General features: G+C 41.9%; 1 protein-coding gene across 4 annotated transcripts in view; it reads right to left on the bottom strand.

Annotated features, from left to right (window-relative positions):
* Positions 1-19,823, bottom strand: part of LOC129704064 (uncharacterized) — a 231,227-nt gene that overhangs the window by 203,657 nt on the left and 7,747 nt on the right. For all 4 annotated transcript variants that reach the window (XM_055646934.1, XM_055646936.1, XM_055646935.1 and 1 more), the window contains exon 4: positions 3,236-3,286. In XM_055646934.1, coding sequence (XP_055502909.1) covers positions 3,236-3,286 — 51 coding nt within the window. The remainder of the gene's footprint in view (positions 1-3,235; positions 3,287-19,823) is intronic.

The following is a 19,823-nucleotide window of genomic DNA, read 5'->3' as shown; positions in this document are numbered from 1 at the left end:
TGCCATCAGGACGCAAGCTGCCCAGGCGGAATATGAGGTGCTGTTCCTCCAATTTCCGGTGTTGCTCACTCTGGCAATGGAGGAGACCCAGGACAGAGAGGTCCGATTGAGAATGGGAGGGGGAGTTGAAATGCTGAGCCACCGGGAGTTCAGGTAGGTTATTGCGGACTGAGCGGAAGTTTTCGGCAAAACGATCACCCAACCTCCGCTTAGTCTCCCCGATGTAAATCAGCTGACATCTAGAGCAGCGGATGCAGTAGATGAGGTTGGAGGAGATACAGGTGAACCTTTGTCGCACCTGGAATGACTGCTTGGGACCTTGAATGGAGTCGAGGGGGGAGGTGAAGGGACAGGTGTTGCATTTCTTGCGGTTGCAACGGAAAGCGGAAAGTGCCCGGGGAGGGGGTGGTGCGGGAGGGAAGGGAAGAATTGACAAGGAAGTTGCGGAGGGAGCGGTCTTTGTGGAAGGCAGACATAGGGGGAGATGGGAAGATGTGGCGAGTGGTGGGGTCACGTTGGAGGTGGCAGAAATGGGGGAGGGTTATGTGTTGTATTTGCCGGCTGGTGGGGTGAAAGGTGAGGACCAGGGGGACTCTGCCCTTGTTGCGCGTGCGGGGATGGGGAGAGAGAGCAGTGTTGCGGGGTATGGATGAGACCCTGGTGCGAGCCTCATCTATGGTGGCGGAGGGGATGCCCCGTTCCCTGAAGAACGAGGACATTTCCGATGAACTGGTATGGAATGTCTCATCCTGGGAGCAGATGCGGCGTAGGTGGGGGAATTGGGAGTAGGGGATGGAGTCTTTACAGGGGGCAGGGTGGGAAGACGTGTAATCCAGATAGCCATGTGAGTCAGTTGGTTTGTAGTGTATGTCGGTCAGAAGTCTGTCCCCTGTGATGGAGATGGTGAGGTCAAGGAATGGTAGGGAAGTGTCGGAAATGGTCCAGGTGTATTGGAGTGCCGGATGGAAGTTGGTGGTGAAGTGGATGAAGTCAGTCAATTGTGTGTAGGTGCAGGAGGTGGCCCCATCTTCGGTATGTGCCACTTTGCTAATAATTACGGACCTCAAAGCTCCCAGAGGCTCAGTACAGAATGGACTATTGCGAATTAGTTAAATACAATGACTGCTTTATTGTTACTGAAAATATTTTTTTTTGCTGTAGGTCCTGCTTTATTATCTTCCATCAGAAATACACGTTCCCCTTTTTAACTAAAGTGTTCAAAGACATATTCAGGTCAAAGTTACTTTTTGGATCCAGTAAACACTTGGACGTAGATAACATCAAACAGGCAACTCCCTCCTTGGATGCTGATTAATCTCACTAACATTCTTTCTTCTTTTGAAAATATATTAGTTTGTCAAAAAGATATCATCAATGGGACCGCGGTTCCAGAGGTTCCCAGTTTTTAGATTTTTCAAGTGCTTTCTTCTCACCACAACATTTCTTACCATAGTAAGAAACAGTCTTAGCTTTAAAAAAAAAAATCCAAAAATGCATATTAATTCTCCAGACCTATCCCCTTCCTACTACCTGATATCGCTTTTGTTCCATGATTTGTCGAAAGGCAGTAAATTGATTATTGGTGATGGTGATGCCATATCATCCCTATATGCATTTCCTTCAATTGACTATGATGTTTCAGGTTTTATCTTGGTTCAGGCAAAGCAGAGAGTGGAAAAAGGAGTGGGTTGCCATGCTAATTCCAGCATGTCTGTTTTATACTGTAAACCACACTACTAAAACTAGTACTACAAAAATAAGGCCCGTAAAATCATCCCCAAGAAATGTTGTGTATTTGAAAAGCACTATAATTATAAATCAGTGGTACTCTGACATCCAACACACAAACAAATCGTTACTTTTGAGAACTGACATAGTGAAACCATACTTTTTAATACTATTCCTCATCCCCCATATTCACACACACAAACACAACTGCCCTCAACCACCGACCACCCACCACCTCCCCCTCCCAAACCTGCCCATGTATCATTACCGCTTTAAAGAAGGTTTTTTTAAATGTCAATTAAATTGTCTTCAATGGGAAATTACATAAATTTCCTGAAGAGATAAGAATATCGTTTATAAATAGTGACTCGAGTATATTCATTTCTGTATATTTCTGTCTCGTCGTTTCCTTTACGCTTTTCTGAACTCAGTCACAAATGCTTTTCAAAGGATTGGAACTGATTTAAGTTTCTAGTTGCAAAAGAAAAATATGCAACAATTATGTGACAATTGACTTTAAACCTTTAAATTTTCAGACATATGTATCACTCACAAAAAAGATAATGAAGCACATATATCAGGTTGTATGAAAAACATGAATACATGGAAATATTTCATGAAACAACTCTTTTTTGAACCTCGGTGACTGCCAATCAACCCCCCCCCCCCCCCCCCGGACACTCCTCCCACAGGAAAAACAAACACTATGACTGTATGCATGTAAATAGATTTATTTATTGAAATCATATTCTATGTCGCTCTTCCAGGGAGATGTCTTTGTCTCTGTACTGTACACTGACAATGACAATTAAAGTTGAATCTGAATCTGAATCTGAACATTGATTTAACACAAAGAGTTACTAAAATTATTACAGTTATTAAAATTCCACTTAAAATGATTTTTAATTTTATTATAATTAGCGAACAAACTTGGAACACAGTAATAAACCTATCTGCAGTTAATCAACTGCTTAGAACAATATCCCCAGAAACTTATTTAGCATAGATGTACCATATAAAATGGTTCTGTACCAGTTTATAATTTTACCATAACTGCATCCTTTTGACAATGTAACTCAAAGAAAAGAAAATGAGGATGCTAAGAAGAATGCATTACCATGCTGTTATTGCCTAAATATATCCAGTTTGGAATAAAGGTACATACTGTAGCTACAGTACCTCTGATCTGCATAGTATCAGGTTTCCAACCTCCTTCTAGAATTTGAATTAGGGTTATATAGAGGAGTTTATATTATCTGAGAATAAAAGGTCCAGAACACCTCATAAAGTAAAGAAAATCAAAGACATAAAATTTTACACTATCTAAAATGTCATCCTAAAAAAATGGAAAAACTATATATCAAAATAACTATATATCAAGCCACATATTCTTAGTGAAGCAATATGTTCAAATTATGTCCTTTGGGATGAAAGAAACTTCTTTCCTATATTTTGTTCCTTAAAAGGGTTAGATGATTAAATTGTTAAATACACATTATGCACTTACGTCTCTCTTAAATCATTCAATTTGATACTGACAGCTTCCGCTTCTTCATTTCTGCAAATAATAGAAGAGATTATTTTGCATTAAGAGTTACTTTAACATTTACAATTAACTTTATCACCTCAATTTAAGGTTCATAATGAGTATTTCCTTTGTTAATTCTTAAAAGAAGAACATTATTTATATAGTCCCTTTCAAGAGAATGGTCTACAGCATTTTACAGCCAACAAAGCGCTTTAACGATAACTGAAATAAGAACAGAAAATGTTGGAAAAACCCGCTTGCTGAGGCAGCTACTTGAAAGGAACAGTCAACATTTCAGACCCAAAATATTGACTGTTTCTCCTTCCATAGATGTAGCGATCTGCTTTTTTACCCAACATTTCCTGCTTTTACATTAGAAATATAATCACTGTAACATTGCACCCCGATTTGTGTATTGCTAGCTCCCACAGACAGCAATATGACATGGTTCAGAAAATCTGACTTCGTGATATTGATTAAACTGAATACAAGACAGCAATTTACCTTCTCTTAGGAAAGGTGGCGTGGAATTGTTTAAAATCATCTTAGAGCGAAGATAGCTCCAAAATGTAATGTCTCAAGCAGAAGTTACCTCAGTACTGTAGGATTTTCAACATAGATATTTGTCGTCAAGTCTCTAGAAGTGAGTCGTAACCAAGAACTGACCAACTCGGAGTTTTACAGAAGCAATGTATGTCAATTGTACTTAATCTCACCTTGAACTATATGCTTGCTTAGAATGTTTGCATTAGTTACTTTACATTATGCATTGAATCCCTTGATTCCCTCTTACAGCGCCAGAGACCAGGGTTCAATCCTGACCACCAGTGCTGTCTGTATAGAATTTGTACATTTTCCTTGTGAGCATGTGGGTTTTCTCCGGATGTTCCGGTTTCCTCCCACACTCCGAAGACATACAGCTTTGTAGGTTTATTGGCTTCGGTAAAATTGTAAATTGTCCTTAGTGTGTAGGATAGTGTTAGTGTACGCAGTGATAGCTGATCGGCGCGGTCTCGGTGGGTCAAAGGGCCTGTTTCTGCACTATATCTCTAAAGTATAAAGTCTAAAGTCTGAAGTCACATTGCCAATAAACTGTAATGAAAACACAAGGAACTGCAGATGCTGGTTGACAAAAAAAAAGGCATAGAATGGTGGAGTACGCAGTGGGTTAAGCAGGATCTCTGGAAGACATGGATAGGTTACTCTGGAATCATAAAAATGAGAATCCTTCTGGGACATTTGTGAGCTGCAGACCCATACCTATTGAGCGTAATAAGACTCTCTAATCTAATATATAGACACCTCCAAATATACTGAAATAAAATTTCCTGCTATTATCTGAGAAACAATAGATTAATAGTGACAATGTTAACAAAACTGCACTCTAACCCAGGACACCTCACCGCCCCCTAAAATAAGTCACGAAAAAGAGCTTCTGCTTCGTTTAAAAAAAGCACTGTTAACCAATGAAGTGTAGATACATTTGCTAGTTACTTGAAAAACCTCAGTTTTAAGTAATGGCTGACCTGTAATTAAGATTTAAAGAGTGAAAGGTTACAGTGTACTCCTAAGAGCAATAACTCATTAAAATCCCTGATGTAGTTGGCATGTATACTTTTACGCTTTGTAGCTGCATATTAAGTGGAGTATTTCATAATAACAGGGTGTTCCGCCACAGAATGAGCGAAAATGCTGATATAATCTGCAATGCTTTGTTATAACTCATTTCACTTGATTGGCTGATCACAGACTTCAATCACCTAGCCTTGCCCAGCCGAGAGAAGTCGCATACAAGAATCAAAGGACACAGATTAGGAGCCAATTAACACAAAATAACTGGGCATGGCATGAGGGAAAACTGTATCATGTAGCCTGGAAATCCTAGTCTAAAAGGTAGTAAAGTAGTAATTTTACCTACAGATGGGAACTAGAATGAAATTTGAAAGAGAAGATATTGTAGTACTGCAGAGAACGAGCTGAGGAAGAGACTAACTAGATGAAAGTGAAAAAGAGGTTTTGGATGTTGCAGATTCTGAAACTGGAAATAAAAACAGAAAAATACTAGAGATATTTAGCAGCTCAAGCAGCATCTGTAGAAAGAGAAGCAGAAAAAGAGAAATGTATTAATGTGGTAATCAGAAGCACATTATGCTTCTTTGTCTGTGTTATGAATTGCTGATAGCAAGGTGTATGCCATGCCTGGGTTACGAACAGACAAAGAAAAATAAGCCACAATCACAGAACGACAGTTAGCAGCAAAAAAAAAGAAAGCTACCTAAAGGTGGAAAAATCTACATTCAGTCCAGAAGTCTGTATCATATTCAGAGAAAATGTGAGAAGATGTTCCTCAAATTTGCATTGGGTTACAGAGGGAGCAGGATGAGGAATGAACATGGCAGGCAAGCTGAAGTCCAGGATCACTCCTGCATACAGTATGCAGATGTTCTGAAAAGTAACCAGTCAATCTGCATTTGACTTTTCCAATGTGGTGAAGATCACATTGTGAACATTGTATACACTCCTTTCACTTTCTTCAATTTAAAGGTGTAGCCATGAGCACTCGCATGGGCCCCAGCAATGTTGGTTACATCGAACAGACCCTGTTTCAAAAGCACACTGCTACCATCCCCCAATTCTTTCTCCATTTCATCGGTGACTGTATTGAGGCTGCTTCCACAATTCCTTGGTTCACTCATCTCTTTCCCACCCAACCCACCACCTCCCCCAGATACTTACTCCTGCAATCATAGGAGATGTAATACATGTCCCCATACTTCCTCTCTCACATCCATCCAGGGACCTGAGCAGTCCTTCCTGGTGAGATAGAGGTTCACATGCATCTCTTCTAACTTCATCAACTGCATAACTCCCATTGTGGCCTCACATCAGCAAGACCAAATGTAGACACGGTGACTGTTTCGCCGAACACTTGTGCTCGGTCCACCAAGGCATACTGGATCACCCAGTTGCTAACTATATTAACTTTCCTTCCCATTTCTTCTATCCCTATCTCTCACCTTTTATCTTTTCATGTTTGGTCTTTGTCCAGCCATCTGTCAATCAAAACCTGCCCTCATCTGTATCCATCTATCACTCGCCAGGCTTTCTCCTGCCCCTCCTTCTTACCATCTTTCTACCTCCTCCACCTCCCCACTCCTCCCAATAGCACCATTAGTCTGAAGAAGGATCCCCACCCAAAACATCACCTATCCATGTTCTCCAGAGATGCTGCCTGACCTGCTGAGTTACTCCATCTTTGTGTTTTTTTTAATTGAATGTAGCAAGCCAGATTGGAAGAAATGCAATTAATTTACTGCCTCACCTGGAAAGATTATGTAGGTATTTGAATGGTAGAAAGGTGTGAAATAAAAGATTTTGCAAATTCTCTGACAAATATGAATTGGCCATTGGGACCATTGGCCAGCAAATGGTTGGTGAGGATAGTAGCAGTGGTTCACAAAGGAAGCAATCCCTTCAAAGGGGAAGGGGGAGAGAGGGAATAGATGTTTATTGTTTGAATCTTGTTGGAGTTGGCAGAAATTGTGAAGGATAATTTATTAAATGCCAAGCAAGGAGGCTGGATGATTCTTGGAAGCACAGTCTAGTCTTGATATGCTGATTGGCTTATTTTCCTGCTTTAACCATGTTGAAAGTAACATGAAGTACAAAATTAACAAAGCTAAAGCATAGTACTAACTTCATGATAAACACCAAAGGCAAAAATAGTGTTAAGTGCTCCTGGAGGCAATCGATCACAGCAAAATGCCGTCCCGTCGATGAAGACAGGTTCATGGATTCTCAACATTCCCTTTTAGAAGTCAACAATCAGCTCTTTGGTCTTGCTGATTTTGAGAGCATGCTTGTTGTTCTGGCACCATTTAATTAGATTATCAATCTCCCTCATATGCTATGATTCCTCTTTACCCATTATGCGTCCAACAATAGTGGCGTCATCAGCCAATTTAAAAACGGCATTAGAGTTGTCTCTAGCTACATAGTCATGGGTATAAAGAAAGTAGAGTGGGCAGTGAACATGCAGCCCTGAGCTGCTCTTGTGTTAATGATTATTGAGGAAGAAGTTGTTGCCAATTTGTACTGATTGTGATAGAAACATAATCGAAGCAACCATAGATGTTGCTAGCCAAAGTCCCAAGTGAATGGCCATACTAAGCCCACCATTTAATTGGAAATATTACAAGATAAATGAACCCTTGAATCCACTTAATATCCGCGCACGGTTGAAATATAGCTGGAACAGATCCAAATTTGATTTGAATTCTTTAATGAAGTAACAGAGACAATTGATGAGGTTAATGCAGTTGTTGTGCATATTGATTTAAATGCACTTTGTTAAAGATCTATTAATAAACGTTAGCAAAACTGAAGCCCAAGGGAACAAAGGATAGTAATGGTGTGGACCAAAACTGGCTCATGGTGAACCACTGCTTCTCAGAACAGAAGAAAATATTCAATGATGTCTTCAGGGGTCAGTGTTAGGACGGCTGTTGCTGTTGATTATATGTTAATGACTAGGACTTGAGCTTACAGGACATTAATTCAAAATTGGCAGATGAGACAAAACTCAAAAGTAATAAACAGCAAATGGGCTAATAGTAGGATATAGGAAGACAGTTGAAATGGGTAGACACTTGAGGACAACATTTTATGCAAAGTGTGAAGTACTGAAAAAAACGTGAAAAGGACAATATAAGCAAAGTAGCAGAATTCTAATTATGGTGAATTTTTAAATTTTAAAACAAAGTGACCTAGAAGTTCATACATGAAAATATGATGCTGGCATTGGAAGTTGATAAAAATTAGTTGTTAAACACACATAATCCTGAGTGTTATAAATGGAGGGATAAATTGTAAAAGTCTGAAAGTTAGGCTAAACTTTTCCCATTTGGACTACAGTTGGAGAATTGTATCCTTTTCTAGGCTTTCTGGCAGTTTTGTTAGAATATTGGTGGAATGATTCTTAAACCAGTTAAGGCGGCTGATGATCAAATGGAGATATTCAAGCATGAAGTGTTTGAGAAAATAAATAGGGAGACAGAGCTTTCATTGGAAAGTGACCAGAACACTTCAGCTCCCAAGAGGAGACCTTCCATACTAGGACATCTCCTCATTCTTCAAAAAAACATGGGTTCCCCCCTTCTGACATAGATGAGGTGCTCACATCTCCTCTGTGTCTGGTAATTCTGCTCACACACCCCCTCCCCCAGGCGCATCGTGGACACATCCTGGTCCTCACATTTGACCCCACCTGCCTCCACATCCAACACATTATCCTCCAACATTTCCGTCACCTCCACATGGGCCAGCCCTGATTGGTACTGGTCTTTCTTGCCTCCAACTCTTCTTGCTCCCCCACTCACCCCCTACTTTCAGTCTGAAGAAAGGTCCCGACCCGAAACATCACCCATACTTTTTCTCCAGACCCGCTGAATTACTCTAGCATTTTGTGTCTATCTTTGTGATAAATCAGCATCTTTGTTATAAACTAGCAACTATTCCTGCACATATATAATCTTTTTTGCTAAGAATGCATGAAGCTAGTAGCACAGTTAAGTGCCTGTCCCACTTAGGCAACTTTTCAGCAGACTGCCTGCGACCTTCAAGCTCGCGGCACTCACCTGAAATACCGCGAACTGGAACGGTGGCCGTTAGAGCGGAACACACACACACGCACAAACACATCGCAAAGGCAGGGGCCAGGGAAAGTGGGGGAAGCGCTGTCTGAAATTCACACTATACAAATCCAAGGTGATACAGACAGACACCGTGATGAACAGGAAGGTTAAGATGGCTAGAACAGTGTATGGTAAGTCCTTTAAAAGAGTGGGAGGGGGGGAAGGGGGAGAGGGGAGAAGGGGGGGAGAAGGAGTGGAGACACTTTTAAGAAGCCAGACAACTTTTAATAAGCCAGAGATACACAGCTGTGAAGTTTAGCGGGCATTTTAACATTACCGGCCTGTTTTCGTTGGTTCTGAAAACTTGTGCTTACATTTTTTCCCCACAATGAGCCAATGAAAATGCCGGATCAGCAAAGGAGATTAACTAAAACTACCTACGGCTACTTCGACTACCCACAACGACAGGGCGACCCCACTACCACTGCACCTACGACTACAAAAGTATCGATTTTCTCCATGGCAACTAATACTGAGGCTGCGACTAGTTCCCAGAATGCGGGAACTCCTCGCGACCATGAAGGAGACTCACCAGAGACCACCTGCGAACATGTGGTGAACAATAACAATCGAGAGGTTATTGTTGTGGCACCACACAACCAGATGTTCTCCCGTATGCCGTAAGCTGATAGATCTCTCTCGCGTACGCTAATAGATCACAACCCACGATTCAGCCAACAACAATGCTGTCGCCAGTGAATTTGTAGATGATATTGGAGCTGTGCTTTGCCACACAGTCATGGGTTTAAAGAGAGTAGAGAAGGAGGCTAGCCATTGTCTTCAGGTGCTTCTGCCTCTTAGGTCAGTGAAGAAGTGATGTTGTTATTGTCACACTGACTGAGGTCTACAGATGAAGGAGTGAAGGATCCAGTTACAAAGGGAGGTACAGAGGCCTATGCTTCGTTGAGCTTGTTGTGGATGATTGTGATGTATGCCAAACTGTAGCAGCATGAACATCAGCTTGATGCATGTGTTCCTGTTATCCTGAGCAGAGAGAAGAGTCAGTCGACCTGTCGTGGCAATAGGCCAATTGAAACATATTCAGTTCACTTCTGAGACAGCAGTTGTGCAGTTGTTGAGTTATTGATTCTCACTATAACCAACGTCTCAAAGTACTTCATTATGGTGGGTATATGGTAGTCATTGAGGTTGGTCACCATGCTCTCCTCGATTATCTTTTGCAGCAGGTAGGAACCTTGGACTGGAGAAGCGAGAGGTTGAAGATGTCCTGGACATCCAGTCATCTTTCATCCAGTCATCTGATCCACACAAATCTTTAGCACTCGGCCAGGCATGCCACCTGGCCCAGCTGCTTTGCGGGATTCACCTTCTTGAAGGAAAATGACATCGGGCTCACAGAAAATCATCGGAGCTGTGGAGGGATTGTCTAGGTGAGCAATTGCTCTCCTTTTCAAAGTCTGCATAAAAGATATTCAGCTCCTCCAGAACATCATTGCCATTTATGTTATCCAGTTTTGCCTTGCAGGAAGTGATAGTGCGTAAGCCCTGCCACAGCTGTGGAATGTCCACATGTGTCTCCAGCTTAGTCTGGAATTGTCTCTCGCACTCACAATGGCCTTCAGGAGGTTGTACCTGGACTTCTATTTTTGACTCTGGATTTCCAGTACAAAATACCACAGATCTAGCCTTTAGCAGATTACAAATCTCCTGGTTCGTCCAAGGCTTTGGTCGGGGAAGACATAACGTTTTCGTAAGTACCCATTTGTCCACATATTTCTTTCCGACATCATTGATGACTGTGAGATATGTATTCAGGTCCACTAACAAATTACTTGGACATGCTCCAATCCACAGATTCAAAGTAGTCCCATAACCTCTTCCTCCCCTAACCAGCTCTTCATAGTCCTCTTTGCCAGTGCCGCGCTCTTCAGTCTTTATTTGTACACAGGAAGAACCACAGCCAGGTGGTCAGATTTTCCAAAGTGCAAGCAAGGAATGGAACAATAGATGTTGTTGATGGGGGCATAGCTGGCAAAGGAGGAGTTGATGGAAATGTTGGGCGAATAAAATTGGATTAGTGTAGGATTAATGCAAAATGTAAAGGTAATTGGGCAAATACTTGAAAGGGGAAAAAAGTAGACATCAAAGAAGAAAAGTGAATACTTGTAATGAGACCTATTGGTATTTCTAAGCTCTTAGCTGAACTCCATTAGTTGCGTTATTGATGATCTTCTATCATGAAATCAAGAGCATAACAATTTGCAGGTAATTCTACAATGATCTTCCCATATGTTCTCTGTTAATGTAGCAGACCATGCCAGCTTTCAGTGGACTTGGATAAAATCCATCTTAGTGCAGATAACATTGACACTATGTACAGTATTTAGCCGCTAAAGACTGCCGCTAACAAGAAACAGTCTCGTCTCTTTCTGCCATCCTTCAGTGGCATCACTGTTATTGAATTTCCCAACAAGAACATGCCTGTGGTCTTCATTAAACAGAAACTGATTGGGATCAGCGTTATCTTGAATGGAAAAAGCCGCAGAACACACAATTGTAACATGCTTCAGTGGAATGGTTTCATTTGATTGGTGGTTCTTTGATTGCACTCAGTATTTATATATTCCTTCAAGTTGCTGTATGATTGTGTCACATACAAGTTGTGGGGCAAGTTAAAATATGAATTGGTTTCTATTTAAGGCATAATGGGCAATACAGACGACTTCCATGATATGGATGGAGAGTTGTGTTCTCAGAGAACAGTCCATATCGCAATTTTCTATGGCACAGCGGTTGAGTTGCTGCTTTACAGCACCAGAGATAAGGGTTTGATCCTGACTACGGGTGCTGTCTGTATGGAGATTGTAGGTTCTCCCCATGAACTGCGTGGGTTTTCTCCGGGGTCTCCAGTTTCTTCCCACACTCCAAAGACGTACAGGTTTGCAGGTTAATTGGCTTGGTATAATTGTGAATTATCCTTGGTGTATATAGGATAGTGTAAGTGAGCGGGGATCGCTGGTCGGTGCGGACCCGGTGGGTCAAAGGGCCTGTTTCCCCTCTGTATCTCTCAACTAAACTAAATACAATTGTGTCGTCTGTGCATAAATCAAGCATTGCATTAAAAAAAAACATGTTTAGTTATTTACTTTATGTTCACACAAGTACCATGACAGTGAATGTTATTATGTATCTCAACATTTCTGGTGGTGATTTGTGAATTCTGTATGAGCACATTTCTGCTCCTTGAAAAGCCAGGGGTTGTCTGTATTTGATCATTCAAAAATTTTGCATCGCCACAATTTTTGCTGAAGTATGTTTATTGTATTTTCACAAACAATTTCACATGATGTATTGATGACTTGGTTCGCGGTTGACTTTTTTGTCAAGTTGAAGTGAATACATATATTTATAGAATATAAATATAGAAATTAATTTTAAGAATTCGGAAATTTAAACCTTTCAAATTCTGATTAAAGTTAATTTAATTTTTAGTTACATCATTCCATCTTTGTGGACAGTGGATATTGTAGCCAAAAGCATAAATAGCTTGAAGTGTTTCTTATGACTGAAGAGTCCAATGCCAGATTTGCATGATGTATAGCAAGAGTTGCTAGTACACGTGTCTTAATTGGATAGGTTGGGAGTTACATGCTTCTTATGATCTCTTTTCTTTTCAAGTTATGGAAGTGAATTCCTCTCATATAAGGAAGCTAATATCTGTCAGAATTTAAAAGACACCATCAGAAGTTTAAATTGGAGATTAACTTTAGTCAGAAGTCATTTACCTCTCAAAAAAGCTTTCAGAAATCGTTTGTGCCTTGGGGCAATATGCTATTAATTTAGAGCTCAACCCCCATTCTCCCACCACCCCCTTCCAATTTCAAAGTACAGGTATCACAAGCCAAAAACATTTCAGTTTCATCTGACATTTAAACATATTTACAGTATCGTAATATAAAGTATTACGAGTTTTTAAAAGATCAGAATAATGTCTCAGCAATGCAGAAAAACGTGCGGAACAACTTTGTTCACCAAAAGCCAAACTCCTGTCAAAATGCTGAGAGGTCAGACTTCCTCATGCTCCAGATTGAAAACAAAATAATGTTGATTATAGACAGCGTTGGCCTCACCTTAAATTGTTTGCAAAAAAAGATAGATGCAAATCTGCAGTCATTTTATAAAACTTAAAGAGAAACTAGAGACAGAGGGACTGCAGATGCTGGAATCTGGAGACATTTTTTCGGAGAATTCAGTAGGCCAAGCAGCATATGTGGAATGGAAAGGAATTGTCAATACTTTGGAAAGAAACTGATGCAGAGCCTTTCTCCCAAATGATGCTGCTTGACCCACTGAGGTCCTCCAGCAGATTATTTTTTGCTCCAGAAAATATAACAGACAAAACATTCTCCATGATAATTCTAAACGCATGTGCCCTACAAGCATGGGCGGAAATCACGGGTGGGATGGATGGCACACGTCCCTCCCATGCTTTGATAGATAGGGGACAATCCCTGCTATGTTTTGTAATCCGGATTTTGAAATGTGGTGAAAATAAATCTATTAAAATCTCCACTTTAGTGGAGATTTTAGACAGTGGTGGTGTCACTGTTAAGCACTTGTTAAATTTCTCCATTAACATCGTTATAACACAATGTGTCACCATTTGTGTTTTGACCTTCAGGTATTACTGAAGGTATTCACAGAGAATTTCTTAAAGCTGTCTGATGCGGGTCCAATTACTATTTGAACCAGAAACATAGAAGCATAGAAAATAGATGCAGGAGGAGGCCATTCGGCCCTTCGAACCAGCACTGCCATTCATTGTGATCATGGCTGATCGTCCCCAATCAATAACCCGTGCCTGCCTTCTCTCCATATCCCTTGATTCCACTAGCCCCTAGACCTCTATCTAACTCTCTTAAATCCATCCAGTGATTTGGCCTCCACTGCCCTCTGTGGCAGAGAATTCCATAAATTCACAACTCTCTGGGTGAAAAAGTTCTTTCTCACCTCAGTCTTAAATGGCCTCCCCTTTATTCTAAGACTGTGGCCCCTGGTTCTGGACTCGCCCAACATTGGGAACATTTTCCCTGCATCCAGTGTGTCCAGTCCTTTTATAATTTTATATGTTTCTATAAGATTCCCCCTCAACCTTCTAAACTCCAGTGAATACAAGATTCAAGATTCAAGAGAGTTTATTGTCATGTCTCCCAGATAGGACAATGAAATTCTTGCTTTGCTTCAGCACAACAGAATATAGTAGGCATGAATACAGAACAGATCAGTGTGACCATGTACCATTATATAAATATATACACACATGAATAAATAAACAGATAAAGTGCAAATAAACAGATAATGGTCTATTAATGTTCAGAGTTTTGTTTGAGTTGAGTTTAATAGCCTGATGGGGAACAAGCTATTCCTGAACCTGGATGTTGCAGTCTTCAGGCTCCTGTACCTTCTACATGAAGGTAGCGGGGAGATGAGTGTGTGGCCAGGATGGTGTGGGTCCTTGATGATGCTGCCAGCCTTTTTGAGGCAGTGACTGCGATAGATCCCCTTGACGGTAGGGAGGTCTGAGTCGATGATTGACTGGGCAGTGTTTACTACTTTTTGTAGTCTTTTCCGCTCCTGGGCGTTCAAGTTGCCGAACCAAGCTCTCTAATGTGCACCTGTAGAAGTTAGAGAGAGTCCTCCTTGACAAACCGACTCTCCGTAATCTTCTCAGGAAGTAGAGGCGCTGATATGCTTTCTTTATAAGTGCATCAGTGTTCTCGGACCAGGAGAGATCTTCAGAGATGTTCACGCCCAGGAATTCAAAGTTTTTTAACCTTTCCACCATTGTCCCGTTGATATAAGCAGTATTGTGGGTCCCTATCCTACCCTATCCAAAGTCCACAATCAGTTCTTTGGTTTTGCTGGTATTGAGAGCCAGGTTGTTGTGCTGGCACCATTTGGTCAATCGGTCGATCTCACTTCTATACTCTGACTCATCACCATCGGTGATTCATCCCACAACAGTCCTTGGCCTCCTGCTTTGCCTGAGTGAAGTCACACGCTAACTGGAAGAACATCAGCTCATATTTTGTTTTGGTAGATTATAAACCTGCAGTATGAACATTGAATTCTCTAATTTAATGTAATATTTTTCCCAAAACTCTCTTTACCCTGCCCCCCTCCTCCCATTCCAGTGTGCATAATTTTCTACCACCACCATAATCACTGTGCTCCTTTCCACTCCGTACGCTCATCTCCCATCCCCAATTCCACTCCTCTTTTCCTTCCTTCCTGACTCCTTCCACCCACTTCCCTCTGGGTTTACATTTCACACCTCTCTAGTTTCTTTGTCTTTCATCCTTTTGTCTCCTTTCCACCTCTAACTTTTATCATTTATTCCACAAATCTGTCAATAACCTCCCCCCTCATCTGTGTCCACCTATCCTTTGCCAGGAATTTCCCAACCCGCACCTCTCTTTTCCAGCTTTCACCTCCCTGTTACATCAGTCTGAAGAAGGGTCCTGACTCAGAATGTTGTCTGTTTAAGAAGGAACTGCAGATGCTGGAAAATCGAAGGAAGACAAAAATGCTGGAGCAACTCAGCGGGTGAGGCAGCATCTCTGGAGCGAAGAAAATAGGCAACGTTTCGGGTTGAAACCCTTCTTCAGATTGATGTGTGGGCGGGAAGAAGAAAGGAAAAGGTGGAGCCAGTGGGCTTAGGGAGAGCTGAGAAGGGGAGGAGAAAGTAGGGACTACCTGAAATTAGAGAAGTCAATGTTCATACCGCTGGGGTGCAAACTGCCCAAGCAAAACATGAGGTGCAGCTCCTCCAATTTACAGTGGTCCTCACTCTGGCCATGGAGGAGGCCCAGGACAGAAAGGTCGGATTCGGAATGGAAGGGGGAGTTAAAGTGCTGAGCCACCGGGAGGTCAGATTGATTATTGCGAACTGAGTGGAGGCGTTCGGCGAAGCGATTGCCAAGCCTACGTTTGTTCTCACCGATGTAGCCCTTCGAGCCAGCACCGCCATTCATTGTGATCATGGCTGATTGTCCCCAATCAATAACCCATGCCTGCCTTCTCCCCATATCCCTTGATTCCACTAACCACTAGAGCTCTATCTAACTCTCTCTTAAATCCATCCAGTGATTTGGCCTCCACTGCCCTCTGTAGCAGGGAATTCCACAAATTCACAACTCTCTGGGTGAATGTTTTTTCTCACCTCACTCTTAAATGGTCTCCGCTTTATTCTAAGAATGTGGCCCCTGGTTTTGGACTCGCCCAATATTGGGAACATTTTTCCTGCATCTAGCTTGTCCAGTCCTTTTATAATTTTATATGTTTCTATAAAAACCCCCTCATCCTTCTAAACTGCAGTGAATACAAGCCTAGTCTTTTCAATCCTCATATGACAGTCCCGCCATCCCAGGGATCAATCTCGTGAACCTATGCTGCACTGCCTCAAACACAAGGATGTCCTTCCTCAAATTAGGAGACCAAAACTGTACACAATACTCCAGATGTGGTCTTACCAGAGCCCTATACAACTGCAGAAGAACCTCTTTACTGCTATACTGAAATCCTCTTGTTATGAAGACCAACATTACATTAGCTTTCTTCACTGCCTGCTGTACCTGCACGCCAACTTTCAGTGACTTGTGTATAAGGACACACAGGTCTCTCTGTACCTCTCCCTTACCCAACCTAACCCCATTGAGATAATAATCTGCCCCCTTGTTTTTGCCGCCAAAGTTTTGTTTTCTCCCAACAGTTTGTTTTTCTGCTCAGAGTCCATAATATGGTGTCACAGCATTACAGTATTAAGGTTACAGAGAAAGAGTAGATTTAAAAAAAAACTTAATACCCTCAGTTTATGAGAGGATTGTTCAGTAGTCTGATAACGGGGGGGGGGGGGGGGGGGGGGGGGGGGGGGGGGGAAGAGGCTCATTCTGAACATGGTGATATGTGGTTTCAAGCTTTTGTATTTACTGCCTGATGGGAGAGGTGAGAAGAGGGAGTGTAAATGGTCCTTGATTATGTAGGAATGTTTAAGAAAGGACTGCAAATGCTGGAAAAATCGAAGGTAGACAAAAATGCTGGAGAATGTGGGTGAGGCAGCATCTATGGAGTGAAGGAATAGGTGAAGTTGTCGGTCGAGACCCTTCTTCAGACTGAAGAATTTCAAACAATGACAAGACTGAAGAAGGGTCTCGACCCGAAATGTCACCTATTCCTTCGCTTCATTAGATGCTGCCTCACCCGCTGAGTTTCTCCAGCATTTTAGTCTACCTTTATTATGTGGGCTTCATTTCCAAGGCAGCATGAAATGTAGATGGAGTCAATGGAGGGGAGGTTGGTTTGTGTGAAGGACTGGGCTGTTTCACAACTTTCTGCAATTCCTTGCAGTTTTGTGCAGAGCGAAAGTAAATGCATCCCGATAGGACACTTTCGACTGTGCAACTGTAGACATTTATCGAGTCATTAGTTGCATGCCAAATGTCCTTAATCTTTCGAAGAAGTATAGGCGTGGTGTGCTTTCTTGGCTCTAGCTTCAGTGTTGTTGGCCCAGGCCAAATCCTAAATATTTATGTCTGGGAACTTGAAGTTCTTGATCTCTACTTCGGCACCACTGATGTTGACTGGTACATGTTTACCACCTCATTTCTTGAAGTCACTAACTATCTCCTTTGTCTTGCTGACATTAGGGGAGAGATTGTTATTGTAACACCATGCTACTAAGCTCTATATTTCTTTCCTGTACTCCATCTTGCCATTGTTTGAAATTCAGGCCACAATGGTAGTACCATCTGCAAACTTGTAAATATAGTTGGAGCAGAATTTGCGTGGGCAGTCGTGAGTGTATAGGGGGTATAGTAAGAGGCTAAGAATACATCCTTGCAGGGGGCGGAAATCTCTATCAAACCATGGGGGAGACACAATTTCTTGGTGGCTGCGTGCGCACGCGCACGCGCACACACGAAAGGCTTCGGAGGCTTCAGCCGTGGGCCCTGTGGACAGTAACATTGGGAGCTGACCTGGTTGGTGACCGACTCCAAACTCCAGCAACAGCAGCTTCGTCCGCAGCGAATTGTGGGGCTTGAATCGGCCCGTTTGCGGGGCCTTTCATCGCCAGGCGCGGCTTAAAATCGGCCGACAGGAGCTTCAACATAGGGAGCCTCAATCGCCTCGACGTAGCAGTTTGACTGCCTGACCGCGGTGCGATGGAAGTTTCTGCGTCCCATTTTAAGCCGCACCAGGCGATGAAAGGCCCCGAGAACAGGCCGATTCAGCCCTTAGAAAACATCTGATACCCGCTTGAATCTTTCAAAAGCTACAATGTGATAAATAACACTCAAACAAACAAAACTGAAGCAAATAAAGGCAAACAGAAGAACCAACCTTGGAGGGGGGGAGAGAGAGAGAGAGATGGGAAAAACATACAAAATAACATGGGTGGCCGTGAATGAGGGACTTACCTGCAAGCCAGCCAGGAGACCCGTTCAACCGGAGCCCTTAATGACCTGACCCGTTTAAATCCGATACCCGATTAAATATTTCCCATCCACCAATACATTCAATTAGTTGCGACTCATTAGGGGATCTTATTGAAACGTGTAAAATTGTTAAGGACTTGGACACACTTGTTGGCAGGAAACATGTTCCCGATGTTGGGGGAGTCCAAAACCAGGGGACACAGTTTAAGAATAAGGAGCGGGAATAAAATTCAGAAAGTTGTGACCACTGCCCAGTCCATCATCAGCTCTGACCTCCCCACCATTGAAGGGATCTGTCGTAGTCGCTGCCTCAAAAAGGCTGCCAACATCATCAAAGACCCACACCATCCTGGCCACACACTCATCTCTCCGTTGCCATCGTGAAGAAGGTACAGGAGCTTGAAATCTGCAACACCCAGGTTCAGGACAGCTTTTTCCCCACAGCTATCAGGCTATTAAACGCAACATCAAACAAGCTTTGAACAATAACAGTCTATTATTACTATTGCACTTTATCTGTTTATTTATTGTGTGTATATATATATATATATATATATATATATATATGGTCTATGGTATATAGACATACTGAACTTTTATCTCCCATTCTGTATTATGTTTACATATCCTGTTGTTCTGCAGCAAGCAAGAATTTCATTGTCCTATCTGGGACACATGACAATAAAAATCTCTTGACTTGACTCTTGACTATCTACATATCACTTGTCAGGCTTTGCCTCACCCCCATCTTTCTTTTCCAGTTTTTTTTCTACCACCCCTTGATGAATCTGAGGAAGGGTCTCAACTAGAAATGTTGCCTATCCCTTTTCCTTCCACAGATACTGCCTGACCCACTGAGCTACTCCAATGGCTTGTCATTTGTTCAGGATTCCAGCATCTACAGTTTTTTGTGCCTCCATATTCTACACTGGCATTTTTCTTTTTGCACTACCTTTAGTACTTATTTGTACTCATGTATAGAATGATTTAACTAGATGGTGAAAAACATTTGTTTGTGTGCTATGTCTCAGTACATGTGACAATAATAAATCAATAATGTATTTTGCTTTATTCTGTGAGGGCCCTGGCATATCAGATACAAAACCATCGTCCTGATATTTCTAGTGCTATCTGGTCAACACAAAAGAGGCACTTGAATGCTTTGAGCAACTTCCCCGGGTATATAAATTATTTAAAAATCTTTCAACTCAATAAGCAGATACAGGAACCAATGATTTAATATTAGAAGTTCATGCTCATATTAAGAAGAAATGCTTACTTAAATAGCAGCAAGAAAGCAGCCAAGCAAAAAGAAAAGGAACAACAGCTGATGACAGTGCCTGGATGATTTGGCTAACAAACGTAGATATATTTCATGACAAAAGCCAAAATAAACTTTGCCTCTGTCCAATAAAACCT

Source organism: Leucoraja erinacea, chromosome 15 (genome assembly GCF_028641065.1).
Source record: "Leucoraja erinacea ecotype New England chromosome 15, Leri_hhj_1, whole genome shotgun sequence".
Classification (NCBI taxonomy): domain Eukaryota; kingdom Metazoa; phylum Chordata; class Chondrichthyes; order Rajiformes; family Rajidae; genus Leucoraja; species Leucoraja erinaceus.
Note: the sequence above shows the minus strand (reverse complement) of the source record. Positions and strands in the feature narration are given on the sequence as shown.